The 15,300-nt window shown below is 41.4% G+C and overlaps 1 protein-coding gene across 1 annotated transcript in view; it reads right to left on the bottom strand.

Annotated features, from left to right (window-relative positions):
- The window catches only part of EPHA4 (EPH receptor A4), a 104,884-nt gene that overhangs the window by 11,695 nt on the left and 77,889 nt on the right, over positions 1–15,300 (bottom strand). The window contains exons 5-12 of the mRNA XM_026854877.1: positions 15,052–15,176; positions 13,703–13,862; positions 12,520–12,631; positions 7,210–7,268; positions 5,339–5,452; positions 4,972–5,157; positions 1,259–1,320; positions 500–709 (exon numbers count right to left, since the gene is read on the bottom strand). Coding sequence (XP_026710678.1) covers positions 500–709; positions 1,259–1,320; positions 4,972–5,157; positions 5,339–5,452; positions 7,210–7,268; positions 12,520–12,631; positions 13,703–13,862; positions 15,052–15,176 — 1,028 coding nt within the window. The remainder of the gene's footprint in view (positions 1–499; positions 710–1,258; positions 1,321–4,971; positions 5,158–5,338; positions 5,453–7,209; positions 7,269–12,519; positions 12,632–13,702; positions 13,863–15,051; positions 15,177–15,300) is intronic.

The raw sequence follows: 15,300 nt of genomic DNA, 5'->3' as shown, positions 1-15,300 counted from the left end.
AAATGGGAATGCAGGCCTCATACTTTTCCCAGTCCAAATTATTTAGGTCAAATTTATGACTAGCTTTGTGATGGTAAAAAGTGGATTTTTTTTTTTTTTTTTTGGTGGCATATCTACACTTGCTGTATCAAACTTTCATGGGACTAGTCACTTGGAAATTGTTATGCATGTCTGTAACTATCAGAAGGAACAGAAGCCCAAGTACTAATTTCTGGCATCAGATTCCTGTCATGCACTCCAGCACACTGAAGGAATCAGATGACTAGATGGGTCACAGCCTCAGAGAAGAAATACTGATGTAGCCACTGATGTAGCAATATCACTACATCAATTTATACTAGCTGTAGAGTCTGGGACAATGTTTATTTTTAGGTTGTGATATAGGTTTTCACTTGTGACTGAGATTATTTTAAAACAAACCATTGTCACCTCCCACACATTCAGACAAAACCAATATGTAGGCAAGAAAACCCACTGGATATTTTCTTTCCCTCCTTACCCGTGTGGTATAAGCTGCTTCAGGGTCATCTTCCAGGACCCGAGACATGCCAAAATCAGACACTTTGCAGACCAAGTTGCTGTTGACAAGTATGTTTCGGGCAGCTAGATCCCGATGCACATAGCTCATGTCAGACAGATACTTCATTCCTGAGCCAATGCCACGAAGCATCCCCACCAACTGGATGACTGTAAATCTGCCATCGTTCTTCTGCATATGGGGAAAGGAAGAAAATCACAGAGCATTAAGCTAAGAGCTACATTATTGCCATTGCTGAAATTGGCAAAGAGCATATCTCTGGATTCCCATCTTCTTTCAAATAAAATGCAATGTTATTTCCCCACTCTCCTGACTAGTGTCTATAATTCACCAGTAAAGTAAAAACCCAGAGGTTCTGTCACAGCTTCCAATGATGCAGTACCCAGTTTGCAATGAATCTGATTTTAATGAGTCTATAGCCTTGCAATGCTTTCAAAAATGGAGCAGATCAGAACTGTTCCCATTAAACATGGATTATTTAAGACCCCGCTATTTTAAACATTACATTTATTGTATATTCTTCCACTTTACATTTATTCTGGTTTTCAATAGAAGCAGCACCAGAAAACAGAATTTCCCAAGTACAAACATAATTTCTTTGAAAATGCTGAATTTTCAGTATCTTTCTGGGAGGGGAAAAAAAAAAAAAAAAAGGAACTAGAATCAGAAAATGTTTCCCAGTATAAAATCTCCTCAGCTTATTATGAAAAAATCACCTACCCTGAGGAAGGCATCCAAGGAGCCATTCTCCATGTACTCAGTTATGATCATTACCGGTTTACCTAGAGTTCGCAGAAAGAAAAACACAATTCCTTGATGAACACCAATGTTAATGGGATAAAAATGGGTTGCACATGATTTTACTGCCAAGACACCTGGCTTACACAATCTAATTTAATTTGAAAAGCACCGAGCTTATGCCTCAGCTGTGGGGAGCAAGAGAAGAAATATTATAGAACAGAAACATTTAAAGGGCCCCATCTGGAAGGTTAACCCTTTGATTGACTCATTGACAAGATCTTTAACTAAAGTGGCTCCTGTTCTCTAAGGAACATACGAATTGATAATTGAGAGCTAAGAAACAAAGATCTGTTCAAACTTGACAAAAATCTTTAGTGTAATTAAATTGCTTGCAGACTAGAAAGCCTTCCTCTTTCAAAATGGAATTTGTGAATGTTTTGGTCTCTCTGAGTCTTTCAAAAGACCAACACTTTAGGTGAGGTAGAAGCTGTGAGCAGCTACAAGGTATTCCAAGACAACTGGATTCATGATTGATGTTGTCTTTAAGAGCTTTACCAAGTCACACAATGCTGAAACTGAAAACGGTTAAGTACATACAAGTAACACTAATTATTTCACAGGGTTAAATCATGCGGGATATTCAGCATCTAGATATTTGAAGAAATAGGTCCAATGTCATCTTCATTCTAAAAGTGAACAATGGGAGATGTAGAGAAGTGACATATCAAAGCTTGAATGGCAAAGGTCAGGTCCCAAGATGAGCACTGTTAAGCCCACCTGAAGCCATGGGAGCACCTGATGATCAGTGCCAGGCTGGCATGGCAACCCTTCCTCCCAGTTATGCTTCAGCTACAGAGTTTCTTCCTAAATAAAAGACAGTGTCCAGAGAAACTCTGCTTTTGTACTCCCTGGAGCAGGGAACATTAGGGGGAAAGAAGGGTTCAACAGACATGTCACCTAGATGGTAGATAGATCAATTCTGTCTTGGTATCAGAGGTATCAGAACTACCCAACTTTTCCTTGCTTCTGTCACCGGCAAGTATCTGCTCCAGAACAACCAGCTATGAAAATTACCGTACCATGAAACGCTGCAGCACTGAAAACTCCCCTAATTATTTCTACCTCTACCTTTTTCACTAAGATGCTTTTCTCTTCATTTGTCAGGGACTCCTGTTTTTGAAGTAACCTCTTTTTGTTTGTTTAGAAAACAATACGCTATAAGGACTGCCTGTACTGAAAATTTTACATCATTTCACTTAGGCCACCGTCTATGTGCAATATATCACATTACTTATTTCACCTTTTCAATCCCAACCTATCCTTTGCAAGTCTACTTCTCCTTCCCTTCCCGATACCAAAACTCTTGCTGTTTCGGTCCCACGCAAACTGGCATGCCTGTGAAATGCCAGTTTGGCAGCTGAACCCTTTCTGACTTGTATGAATGCAGCAGAGAAGCAATGGTATTGCATAAAACAAACTGCTCCAGATGAAGTGCTTACTGACCTTGGCCGAGTACTTGCACCCTTAAGGAAAGGGATGTGATAAAACATCATTCTCCTTCTAAATCACCTTTGTAAGCATTCATTGGTAGAAAGAGAAAAAATTCCAACCAAATCTGCATATGTCACTGTTTCATTTATCCTTCGCAACTGTGACTGGAACCCTTCCACTGAACAAATACAGCTAAATGAGTTTTAATTAACCTTCCTCAATCAAAAGATACTATGTCAACGTAGAAAGGAAGAAAGGGAGACTCTTTCAGTGCATTAACATCTAATTTCATTACTCAGGCACTTCTTTAGCAGGGGAGGGGGATAGAGAGAGGAGAAGTTACCATCAGTGAGTCAATTATTAAAGTACTTGACTAGCAGCCAATAATGTATTCATGTTTTTTTGCTGCCTCTCTCAACCCCCATCTACACCACTATTTGTCTCACATTTTAATTTTCAGTTTATTAAATGCATTCATTTATCACAGCATTCAGAAAACCTATGGAGAAATTGAGATAAATGTCTTCTTAAGTAGTCCTGTTTACCAAACACACCAGCTCGGAGGTAACCAAGCTGGCTTGCTGCAGAAGCATCACTTACTGTGAGCCAGGCAATGAAACATTCTCGGGTCAGGCTACCACCTCCTCGGTGAAAATTTCAAATCATTTTAATTCAGTGACAACTGCATTATGCAAATGCATACAGTCATTTATAACTGCTACAGCTGTAATAGCTCAGGGGTTTCCAACCTCGGTGGGATTTCAACACAAAGATTCCCATTGCATTTCTTTTACAGAGGTGTTAAGAAAAATCCCTGTAGCAAACACTCTGACCTGACCACACACTTTGTTACAACAACAACAACAAAAAGAGAGAGGAGACTCAGACCTTCAAAATTTAAACAGAGTATTATCTTTTAATTTCAGCTTAGAGGGAGGATCTCAATAAATGATGGTCAAAATTAGTCCAAACCCTATTTCCCCTAGCAGAATTTGTCTTGAAAAGCAAATAGCGACACACTGTATGACCCATTTTCAACAACTGTGAGAGAAGGAAGTTTAGGAGAGGGAAACAGAACTGAGCAAGAGTAAGAAGCATCCAGCTCCCACTGACATTCAAGAGGGACAGGGTTTTTCAGTGGTATTAATGGGTTTGACAACTCTCTATGGAAGATACTTTGTTCTTCTAGCAATATTTCAGTTTTTAACTTTTCATCCACATCTAATTTTAATGCCTCACACTATTAATACCCTGCACTCATGTTCATCATGCACACAGGCAGGTGTAGAAGGTAAACTTCACAAATTGCACCCTTTAACGGAAGCGCACGAGATCACTGTCTGCTTTCTTTGCTACCCTGAGCATGAGATCCTACGTCTAAAGGATCTTTTAGGATTAGCAACCAGCACCAGGCTTTGCCAACATGCTACCTATGGCAGTCAGAATAGAGACAATAGCTACACCATCCAGTGGCACCTTATAAAGTCAGACCGAAGCACATCTGTCTCAGCTGTATTTTCAGTTCTAGCCTACAAACAGCATCCAGCGAGCACTGTCATTCTCTTTCTAAGGCAGAGTTCATGGCACAGTGAATGCTAACAGACTTAAAAAAGCCCAAACCAAACAAACAAAAAGATCAGCCAGGTAAATTCTGCAGAGTGAAATTATCGCACCTGTAAATCAGAGAAAACAAATAATCAAGTTTCATACTAAAATAGCTGACTTCATTTCAAAGGCTTGCTCCTTACATCTGTGCTTTGTACCTTAAACATATGACTCTGTAGTTTTGTTTTGGTATTTTTCCCCCAACCATTTAAAATTCTTTGCTCACCATCTGCTTTTGCCTATCCTGTAACAATCAGCTCAGTTTAGCAAAGATGTGAAAGATGCCTGCTTGGCATAGCAAGAAGGGGAAAAAAAAAGCCAACCCCTGCCGTACTAATTCCCCTTACAGAATCTTGTACAAGCTGCCTACAGATAGAGTATCAGTTGAAACCATAAACCCATTTATAGCTGACAACAAGATTAATGACTTGTCCTGCACTGATTTCCTCCTATTAGCTATCAGTGGATCTGTTCCATCTGTCATTTTGCAGGAAAGAGGGCAAAAACTAAAAAAAAAAACCAACAGTACACACCACCACAGACTTAATTTCTCAGTGACTTCCAAATTGACCTTGTCATGAAAATGACCTACTTACATTTAGTAACTACACCTTCCAAGTGGATGATATTGGGGTGGTCAAATTGTCCCATGATGCTGGCCTCACTCAGGAAGTCTCTCCTTTGTTTGTCAGTGTAACCGGCTTTCAGAGTCTTGATAGCAACACAGATCTCTCTTTTTCCTGGTACTTTGAGACGTCCACTGCATACTTCACCAAATTCCCCTTAAGGAAAAAGGCACAAGAATCCATGGTCATGAACATGAAGCACACACTTGTGTTGACAAACTGTTATACCAGTTCATTTGGGGGAACTGTCATGTAAAAAATCATAGGATCCCATGTTTCCTAAAACCAAATTTAAAACTATATTTACAGAAAAAAATGCAAAAGTTCTGGCACTTACCCACACCAATAACTTTTTCAATCTTTATACAGGAGGCATCAATTTCTTTGGCAAATTCCCTCACAGCTTGGTTTGGATCCTCATATGTAAAAGGATCCACATATGTTCTAACACCTGCAAGGCAGAAATATTGTATTTGAAGTCACTGATCTACATGCTGCTGAACACAGAACATATGAGACTGAAGCCTTAATGATATACAACAGCAAGGAGAGTGTACAATAAAAATGTACTGTAAGCCAGGAATGACTGATGAAGGAAGGAAGGACAATGTATTTTTGCTATGATGCAATTTTTTTTTTAATGTAAACATTTAATATTGCCCAGTGTTAATGTAAGGAATCAAGCTTTTGCCAATAAATGAGCTTCACAAATCATTGCCACCACTACCAAGCCAATAGCCTGTCTAAGGACCTGTGAGACTAAAACACATCCCACTTCTCTTTTGGAAGCCAAGAAGTTCTGAGCTCAGGTCCTGGGGTTTGATACCTAGGTGACTGAGACAGAAGTGACAGCAGGATTCAGTCCTTGAAAAAGGGTAGTGAAGTTCACATTCCCTTTCCTGTAGTATTGCCTCCAGCCCACCCAGAACCTGCTTTAGCAGAATATTGTGGGGAAAAATCATGCCTAGATATCTCTGGCCAAAACCAGATATCTTTCAGTTGAAAGGAACAATGGAAAAATTTGATGAACCCTTCTCTTGTTTGTCCCCTCGAAACTTTTTATCCAGATACTGGCGCTCCTCAGGGGTCAGTGTTGAGGCCGGTGCTGTTTAACATCTCTGTTGGTGACACGGACAGTGGGATTGAGTGCACCCTCAGCAAGTTCACTGACAACACCGAGCTGTGTGGTGCGGCTGACACCCTGGAGGGAAGGGATGGGCCATCCAGAGGGACCTGGACAGGCTGGAGACGTGGGACATGCAAACCTCATGGAGTTCAACAAGGGCAAGGGCAAGGTCCTGCATGTGGGTCAGGGCAATCCTCAGCACAAATACAGGCTGAGTGATGCGTGGATTGAGAGCAGCCCTGAGGAGAAGAACTTGGGGATATTAGTGGATGCAAAACAGACTGTGAGCCAGCAATGTGAGCTCGCAGCCCAGAAAGCCAACCGTGTCCTGGGCTGCATCAAGAGAAGGGTGACCAGCAGGTTGAGGGAGGGGATTCTCCCCCTCTACTCCACTCTCGTGAGCCCCCCGCTGCAGTGCTGTGTCCAGCTCTGGGGGCACCAGCATCAGAAGGACACAGACCTGCTTGAGTGGGTCCAGAGGAGGCCACAAAGATGATGAGGGGCTGGAGCAGCTCCCCTGTGAGGACAGGCTGGGAGAGTTGGGGATATTAGGCCTGGAGAAGAGGATCTAGGGAGACTTTCTAGTGGCCTTCCAGTCCTTAAAGGGGGCCACAGGAAAGATGGGGAAGGACTCTTCATCAGGGGTGTAGGGATAGGACGAGGGGTAACAGTTTTAAACTGAAAGAGGGCAGATTTAGATTAGATATAAGGAAGAAATTCTTCCCTGTGAGGGTGGTGAGCCCCTGGCACAGGTTGCCCAGAGCAGCTGTGGCTGCCCCCTCCCTGGCAGTGTTCAAGGCCAGGTTGGACGGGGCTTTGGGCAACCTGGGCTAGTGGAAGGTGTCCCTGGCCATGGCAGGGCGTTGGAAGTCTGAGATCTTTAATGTCCTTTCCAACTCAAACCATTCTATGATTCTATTTTCCTTGTTACTAAAGTACATAGTTTTGAAGAATGATATTTGCGAGAGGAAAACAGAAACATATTCATCTCAAGAGAGTGTCATCCCTTATTTCCCAAGCATCAGAACATGGGACATGTTTTATGAACTAAATCAAAAAACCCAGGCACCACTGTCTTTTACCTTGGTTCAAGTGTTTCTCCTCATCTGCCTCTTGCTTAGCCTTACTGTACTTACTGCGCCTGTCAGAACAAAAAAAAAGAGCATTACAGTTCAAAATAAGTATCTTACTTTTGAGACAAGCTCAGTCTTCTCAGCCTGCTGAGACTTGAGCTGTTTGCACCTGCCACGACCTGTGCTTGGCAGATTCCCTACAACCCATGACACAACATACACTTACCAGCAGGGTAGGAGACTCCTCTCCTCAAACTGCTCTAAATGTTATTGGCATCAACAAAGCATTAAGGGAAACACAGATCTCCATATTTGCATCTCGGCATTTAAAGAAAGAAAAGAAAGCTTGTGTTTCAGCTACTTTTCTTCAAACTTGTATTTGCAATTCTGTGCAAAAAGGGGCCAAATTGCTTTTTAGCCCTATCATATATGGATTTAAATGCCACAGCAGAGGTGTTTTGGTAGATTGACTGTCAAACATAATTAGGCAAATGCCAATACCAGAACATTTATTTAGCTGCAAATTTAAAACTGAAAACAGTCTATTAACAGAGAAATCAGGATGTCAGCAAAAAAAAAACCCTGACCATCAAAAATGCAGATTGCAAGGATTTTGTTTATTCTTTTAATCACTGTATAATTGAAGGGGGCAAAGAACTCCTGACGGCAGAGCTCCTCTACTAACCCTCCGAGTTGAAGACAATAACATAGTATACTATGTTAATCCTGTAGCTTACTATTTCTACACTTACACATGATACTGTATCAAGTTATGTATTTAATTAGCTCAGCTAACTTCAGTGGATAAGTGGCATTAAGAAAAATTAATGCATGAGTTTAGTCTGTTAGGAAAGATAGTGAGGAGTCAGCTCAGCAAAACGAGTACTGGGATTTGAAGTTTCCCAGCATCTAATGGTAACTAGATGTAGAAATTTGATTTGGGCTTTTACCCAACATTCACTGAAAGTTCAGAATCAGGTGTAAGCACAGACATTGCCAAAGAGAATGGCTTATAGTTGCTTACTCTGCACTTTGCCTGTCCCTATGGAAGCCCAAGTCTCCCAGTGTGTCAGACCCAGGTTAACTAAGAGTCTGGGCTGGAGTGAAGAGTGAAAGGCAGAAGGAGAAACCAAGCCTGGGGAAGAGAAGGCAAGACTGGCACTGTCTGCAATGTGCAACCTGCTGCCTGGAGTGAGGCAGGAGATAACCAGGCCTGCCAGGGACACTACGGTAAGACTGGGTTAAAAGTCTGAAAATGAAAATTATGAATAGTTAAAGGAGGAAAATGGTAGTGGGTGAGAGAAAGACCTATCAGAAGGTGTGAGTTAAAAGGGGTCAAAAACTCACAGATAACAGGAAGAAAACAAGTGACTGAGAGAGCTTGCAGCAAATCTTCCTGAGTCTCACCATTTCCCTCCCATCAGCAAAATCTTCATTCCCATTAGCAAAAAGTATCTCACTTCCCACTCTGTGACTGGCCTGCGGGGAATGGCAGCTTCCCATTCCTGTCAGCTGAAAGGCCATTTCCCAGCCTTTGTCTTTGCAGTTTCTTAGTGCTGGGTGTTAAACACACTATGCCAATAATAAAAACTATAAATTAACCATGAAACAGAAGAAAAAAAAATCCTGTTTGACATGTGAAGACTACCTGATCTTTGAACCAAGCCTCACAGCTCCCAACAACATCAACAGGACTTGTGTTCAGACATAAAAAGCAGGTACACATCCAACCATAAACAGTTGGGAGCTTCTTTTTTTCATGAAAGTCAATTAAACACAAATGGCTCCAAATCACAAGAAGAGCATTATTAAAACCCACACTGGATCCAAACATCAATTTAAAACATTTATTTGCCCGAGGAATTACAGCACTGGTGTAACAGAGCTGAGTTAAATAAAAGGACTGTGTTCTGCTCCCAGTTATTGAACTGAGTAAGAAGGAAGAGGCAGCACAAATCTCACCCAGTGCCATATGGGACCAAGTCAGCTAAGGGAATTGCAGAGATGGTTTCAGGTATTACACAATTTCTCTCAGAGGAAAGACAAAAAGGGGGAGAGGGGGAAAGATTCTGCATTTTAAGCAGGATCCCTTCAAATTCGTTTCATTAATGTTCAGGCACAGATGGGAAATATGAAACACAAACATGCTTTGCATGAAAGCATTTTAAGTATGAAAAAGTGCTCTTTATCCTATTTTTAAAAGTACAAGCACCCTCACAACAGATAAAAAAATAACCTTCCCCCACTAAAACCCAAAGACATGTGAAAAGCAAAGGGAAACAAAGGGATTACTGTTCAAGCAATATAATTGTAGCTTATTAAGTTTAAATAATACCTTCCAAACTAACTACCTACTTCCACTTGTCCCTGTGTCACCTGTTGACCTCTGCTGCTTGGCTGGGGGCTGGACACTCCTGCCTGCCATTGTCCCCAAGAACAAACCCCGGAGCCCTGCACCACGGGGCACGCTCACCTGAGTGGCAGAACAGAGCCTCTGTCACGGATTTGAACCCCGTAATTACAGGGATTTGGGCAGTGGTGATTAAATAGCCAGCATTCAGGAAAAGAACACAGAAGCTCTCAGAAACTGTGGGGATCTGAGACACAGGCACATCTACAGGTGGGGGCTGGCAATGAAGAGGAGGTAACAACAGAGGGTATTAGCACGCACTGAGGTGAAACAGCATGGGCCCGGCGCCACACCGCTGCAGCCACCTCCTCCTCCCCAGACAAAAGAAGGGCTGGGGGTGCTGCCATGCTCAGGCACCAGGCTGGCGGAGCGCCTGATCCAACACCATCAGCAAAAGGTGCGCAAATCCGTATCAATCTATCAGCTGGAGGGATTTCTGGTCGAAACTTTCAGATGGCTAGAGGATTCTGTAGGGCCATCTTACTCCACCCAAGACCTTTTAGAAAGTGGTTCTTTCTGTTTTACACTTTCCCAAATCTTTTACAACTCTATTTGAGATATTGTAATTTCATTCAGCATTCCTGCAGGGCAGGGTTTAGAAACACTCACGCTGCCTCTGCTCTATGGATATGTTCATCTTAACCTCAATAAGTTTAAACTAACATTTAGGCAGATCAGTTCTCATGCTAACACAAATGCTGTGGTCGCAGGACAGAACCAAACAGCTCAAGATGCCTGAAGGCAAAGTCCTTTGACAAATTCTGTTCTAAAGGGGAATTTTGGGATTTGAGCAATGACTTGAAAAAATGTAATGCTAAATTAGTAGTAATAAACCAGGGTTCAAAAGTGGGCACCTACAGCATATGCCCAGTTCCCACATTTGGCTGATGGATGCAGAGAGGCCATGTCTGCAGGCCAAAGAACAGTTTTGATTGTACAAATAGGACTTTTAGGTTATGGCTAGATTACAAAGCCTCCTCATGGGGACTGTATGGACAGAAAAGCTTTTTCTCATCTGAAGTCATTTTGGAACAAAGTATAATTATTTTGCTATTAACGTCTGCTGGTGTAGGAACATCATGAAATATCCCCAAAGCCCACACCTCTAAATGACATTGGTAAAGTGGTTAAAATCGTTAGAGTAATAGTGAATATTAAAGTAGATTCTGTTTATTGAGAACTACTTCCAGCTACTGGAGAGCTGTGTATTGAGGAAGGCTATTAATTAGCAAGGCACCATGCATTAGTATGCACAGAGCAGTTTCACTGTCCCAGTATTTCATTCATTATGCTATGTCTTTCCCCTTCCACAACCTCTCTGAGACCTACCAGTGCAGAGGTATGGGACATCTCTGAACCCACGGCCACCACGATGCTTTTATCTCCATCCTCACCAGTGCTTGGACCAGCCTTTTGTCCCTGCTGCACACCTGCTCTTCGTCTTGTCTCTGTCCAAGCTGACCACTTGTGGGCAGAGATAACTGAACGGGCAGCCTGAGTGGCGAGAAGACCTGGCTGAGTGCACACCCGCATCAGCGAGTCTGTCAGCTACCTGGCTCCAGGCAGCCTTTCCTCTGACAGCTTTATGGCCGATACTAAAGAGAATCAATATGAGGGCAAGGGGTTGACATTTCATTTTCTAAAAAGTGATCCATTGAGGGCCAATCACCAAGCAGTGTTTATCAGCCTTGGGAAGTGACATTTTTTTATAGGGGGAGGAGGGGAAGGAATCATCTCAAATCAGCTCGACAGGTTCAATTCTCCAAGGTGGCGACTCATAATTAGAAATCCAATGTATCCTGCTATCAATCCTGCCTTAAATAATAAAGTGATCAATAAAAGCAGAGAGGAGATTAAGTCATCAAGCTCAGTGATGCTATTTTCTGTTGCAATGACTTTTAATAAACCTGTCTCTCTGCATTACATTTTCATATGTTCTACTCTTCTTTCTTCTTGCCAGCATGGAGGCTTTGAGTGGAACACCCACAGAAAGCTGTAACAATGCATGTCTACTTTCCAGATATTGCAATCATAGTGACTTAATTGCTCTTTAAGACAACTTGAAGTAAAAGAGCAAATCAAGAGGAATTTGTGCACATTTATGGGTGATGCCATTAAACTGATCAACAGAAGACTGACAAAACATGCACCCCTCAGATCCCAGGCTTCAGATGCAGTAACGATACGTCCAGTTTTATCTCAGAATTACACTGAAGCAAAATCATGCTGATGATTTCAAATGAGACTGAACACAAAGATGAAGACAGAAACACTGACACTGTGTTTCTGCTACACTGTCCTTCCTCCCATTCGCAGGATTTTTCCTGATGCCTGGGTTGAATTTAGGAGAATGAACAAGTACTTGGTAGAAGATTACGGTCCTGCTGTGATGAAATAACCATCGATCCAGACTGCTCTATTACTGCATATGACACTGAATGACTGTGGCTTCTGTTTTACAGTCATGTTCACTCACAGTAGAACGTCTAACCCAAAAGACTAATGCTGACTAAAAAAAAATCACAACCATAGCAGTCTGACAGCTTAGTTCAGAACAGTGCAGTTGTTTATTCCCTGCCTATCAGGAGTCAGTCCAAGAAAATCTACTGTACCCATACCCATTAAAGTTAACTTCAAATTACACTAACCACAAATCTCTAGCTGGCTTGCTTCTCAATGCCAGTTATTGGAATCAGCTTTGCATTTGAAGGGCAAATAGCACTGGAACTATTGCCATTACATCACATGCTGCTTGGTACTAATGTTGAGAAGATCAAAGCTACATGGGAGAAGGCTTGTAATGCAAATGTACTGTTTATGATGCTAATCAAAGAATTTAGTTTTGTTTGGAGGAGACAAAAAGCTCCCTCATGAAAGAGAGAGAGGGAGAGAGAAGCTTAAGTTCTTACCTCCTGCTGATGACAAAGGCTGCAATGAGAATGACCACAAGAACAACACTGCCAGCCACTGAAACAAGAAGCACTGTGGGATTGGTACCATCGCCAATGATGGGGGAAGGAACTGGAAACAGAAAAGGGAGCGTTAGTGTCAGACACCTTCAAAAACTCAACCTAGGTAGTACTCAATGAGGCTTTCTGGCTTGTGAAGGCAGTCTAGAGTAGCACTCAAATCCACTTTCAGGCCTTTATTATATAGTCATTTGACACAATTTTCCAGTAGGACCCTATTAGCTGAAGACATGATGTTTGATAATGATTTGGGGAACTTCAGTTCACTGGGAATAAGGACACCCTCTCCTTCTCCCCTTCAGTGTTGCTCAGAGGGTATAATGGCTAAAATTTTCCTGTCTAATTGTTCTCCACTCTTCTGTCCTCCTCCTTTTTCTCTCAGTAGGGACAGATGATCACTCCCCAACTGATACAAAAAGAATAAGTTATTTTAAAATGTCTACCCTCTTCCTGCTAGATTGATTGTTTTCAGCTGTTAACATCCTGAAAGATGTTGCCACTAACTGGCATGAACTTAAATTGATTTAAGCAGACCTGTATGTCCAAAATAGGATAGGCTTGGTCACATTGCCTTCCTGTCACCAAAAAGCAAACATTTTGGGGGCTAAATTCGCATGGTTCCTTGAGCAAAGTGAAAAGCTCCACTGACAACATAATTCGAACATTCTGTCTTTATATGACTGACTAAGGAAAAGTGCAAATATCTGAGCTGATGTAGGACACCTATGTCAATAGTTTGCAAAAGGGAATAACGGGGTTCTATTCTCCTGCAAATCAGATATTCCAAAAGCATGTGCAAACATCTACATTTACAGAAAACAAAATAGGTACATATATCTCTCAATCATCAACGACTTCCTAGTGTTTATAGGGTGTATGTCTCCTTATGCCACACTGAAGTATTTTCATTGCCAGAATTTATAATATAACATATCCAAAAGGATGTCTCAGGTCAGATTCACAGCATCACTAACAGTCATACTGCAATGGAAGAACATTTTCCCACAACACACACACCCCACAGTCCAAGCAACCAACAGGAAACTCCCAACACACAGTTACTTTTGCACTCCTTACCCAAGAAAACAAAACAAAACAAAAAAATCAGTGGGTATGTCATTACCCGTGTTAGTTGTGAACTCAAATGGTCCACTGAAGTCTCCATATCCTGCTGCTGTCCTGGCCCGCACATGGAATACATATGAAGTCAGGGGGTTCAAGCCTTTGATGTCAGTATTCCTGGAGGCTGTCTTCACAATGCGATAGCTGCGCTCATTTTGGTCCTAACAACAAAAGAACACAGTGGTGATCAAGTAAAAATGCTTCACTGCACTGTGAACCATAGAGCCCCATTTCCTTGCCAAAACTGTCATGGTGAAAGAAGATGAGTAACAATGATGGAATTCTCAAAATACATCCCAAGGGCTCCTGCTGTCAGCCTTGCTCAATACCCCTAGCACTGCATGCTGCATGGAGCTCTGAGCAAGCCAAAAAAGGATGATGAGGTGGTAGGTATGATGCTCATATATCACTGATTATTTAAGAAATCACACAACAAAATCCTCTGGAAAATAGCCAAGCCTTCAAATAGGATCCTCTTGATGAACAAGCAACATTTTACTCACACATGCTGCCACTTTCTTTTTCTTCCTACCAGCCAGAAGCCACATGAAAAAAAATTATAAAAATATTTTAAGAAAGAAAAGACTTAGAAAATATCTTCCAGAAAGGCCAATCTTAAAAACCCTTCTATTTTTGGCTGGAAAATCCATCAGAAAATGTAATAATCTAGCTTCCTGGCAAATCAGATGCCTTTTTCTGTATGTGTTAGGGAAGCAAATAAGTGATTATCATTACAAAAAAAAATTAGAAGTATGCATGCATGTGTGAGAGAGCGAACTCAAGCAAGAGCAGGTAATTGTTCATTTTTGCAGAGAATCTTCAAAGAAAATAGCTCTTTTCATAGTTCCATACTTGAGAAGTTATTTGTAGGAATAACATCTCCCTCTAACTTGGAAAGTATGAAGAATGTAATTTTCTTTCCTTATTCTCTATTAAAAGCCATCCAGCCCACACTATCACTCTAAGCAGAAGCTATCGGCAAACAGATCTTATTATTATTACTGTGTTACATACTTCATTATTATACTTCTGTCTATGAAGTAAAGCTAATGTCTCACTTCTGCCCAACATTATTGATTCTCATTATAAATATGCTTGCTACAAAAGCTCAGTTCCTAGGTAGGAAAAAATAACAAAATAAACTCTTACCATACCTCTGAAACAGCCTATGAGTCTTATTCTTTCAAGCAACCATTCAAGTGCATTAAATCCTTAATTGGATTTTATTAAACTGAATCTATTTGGTTTCAAATGATGGAATCCTATCTGGAAATAAACTGTAATGGAATGAAGTAAAAAGCTCTCCCACACCCAAACAAAACTCCTTGCTCATCCATTTTTGAACAGTACCTTTTCATAATATTTGACTTCGTACTCCAGGATGACTCCATTTGGCCTGTCAGGCTCCAGCCAAGCTAAGGCAACACTGTGCCTTGTTATCTCTTTAGCCTGGATCAAAGCAATTGGCGATGGAGCTGCCAGAAGAAAATTAAAATTATAAGCAATAATTTAGTTTTAATGAGGAACATATATTTTTAATCATAACTCTCACAACATGAGCACTTCCAGAAATTGTGTTTTTCTTGTGCTGGGGGGGGG

Source organism: Athene cunicularia, assembly GCF_003259725.1.
Source record: "Athene cunicularia isolate RWA chromosome 9 unlocalized genomic scaffold, athCun1 chr9_part1, whole genome shotgun sequence".
NCBI lineage: Eukaryota > Metazoa > Chordata > Aves > Strigiformes > Strigidae > Athene > Athene cunicularia.
The sequence above is the reverse complement of the archived record's forward strand: the minus strand, read 5'-3'. Positions and strand labels throughout refer to the sequence as shown.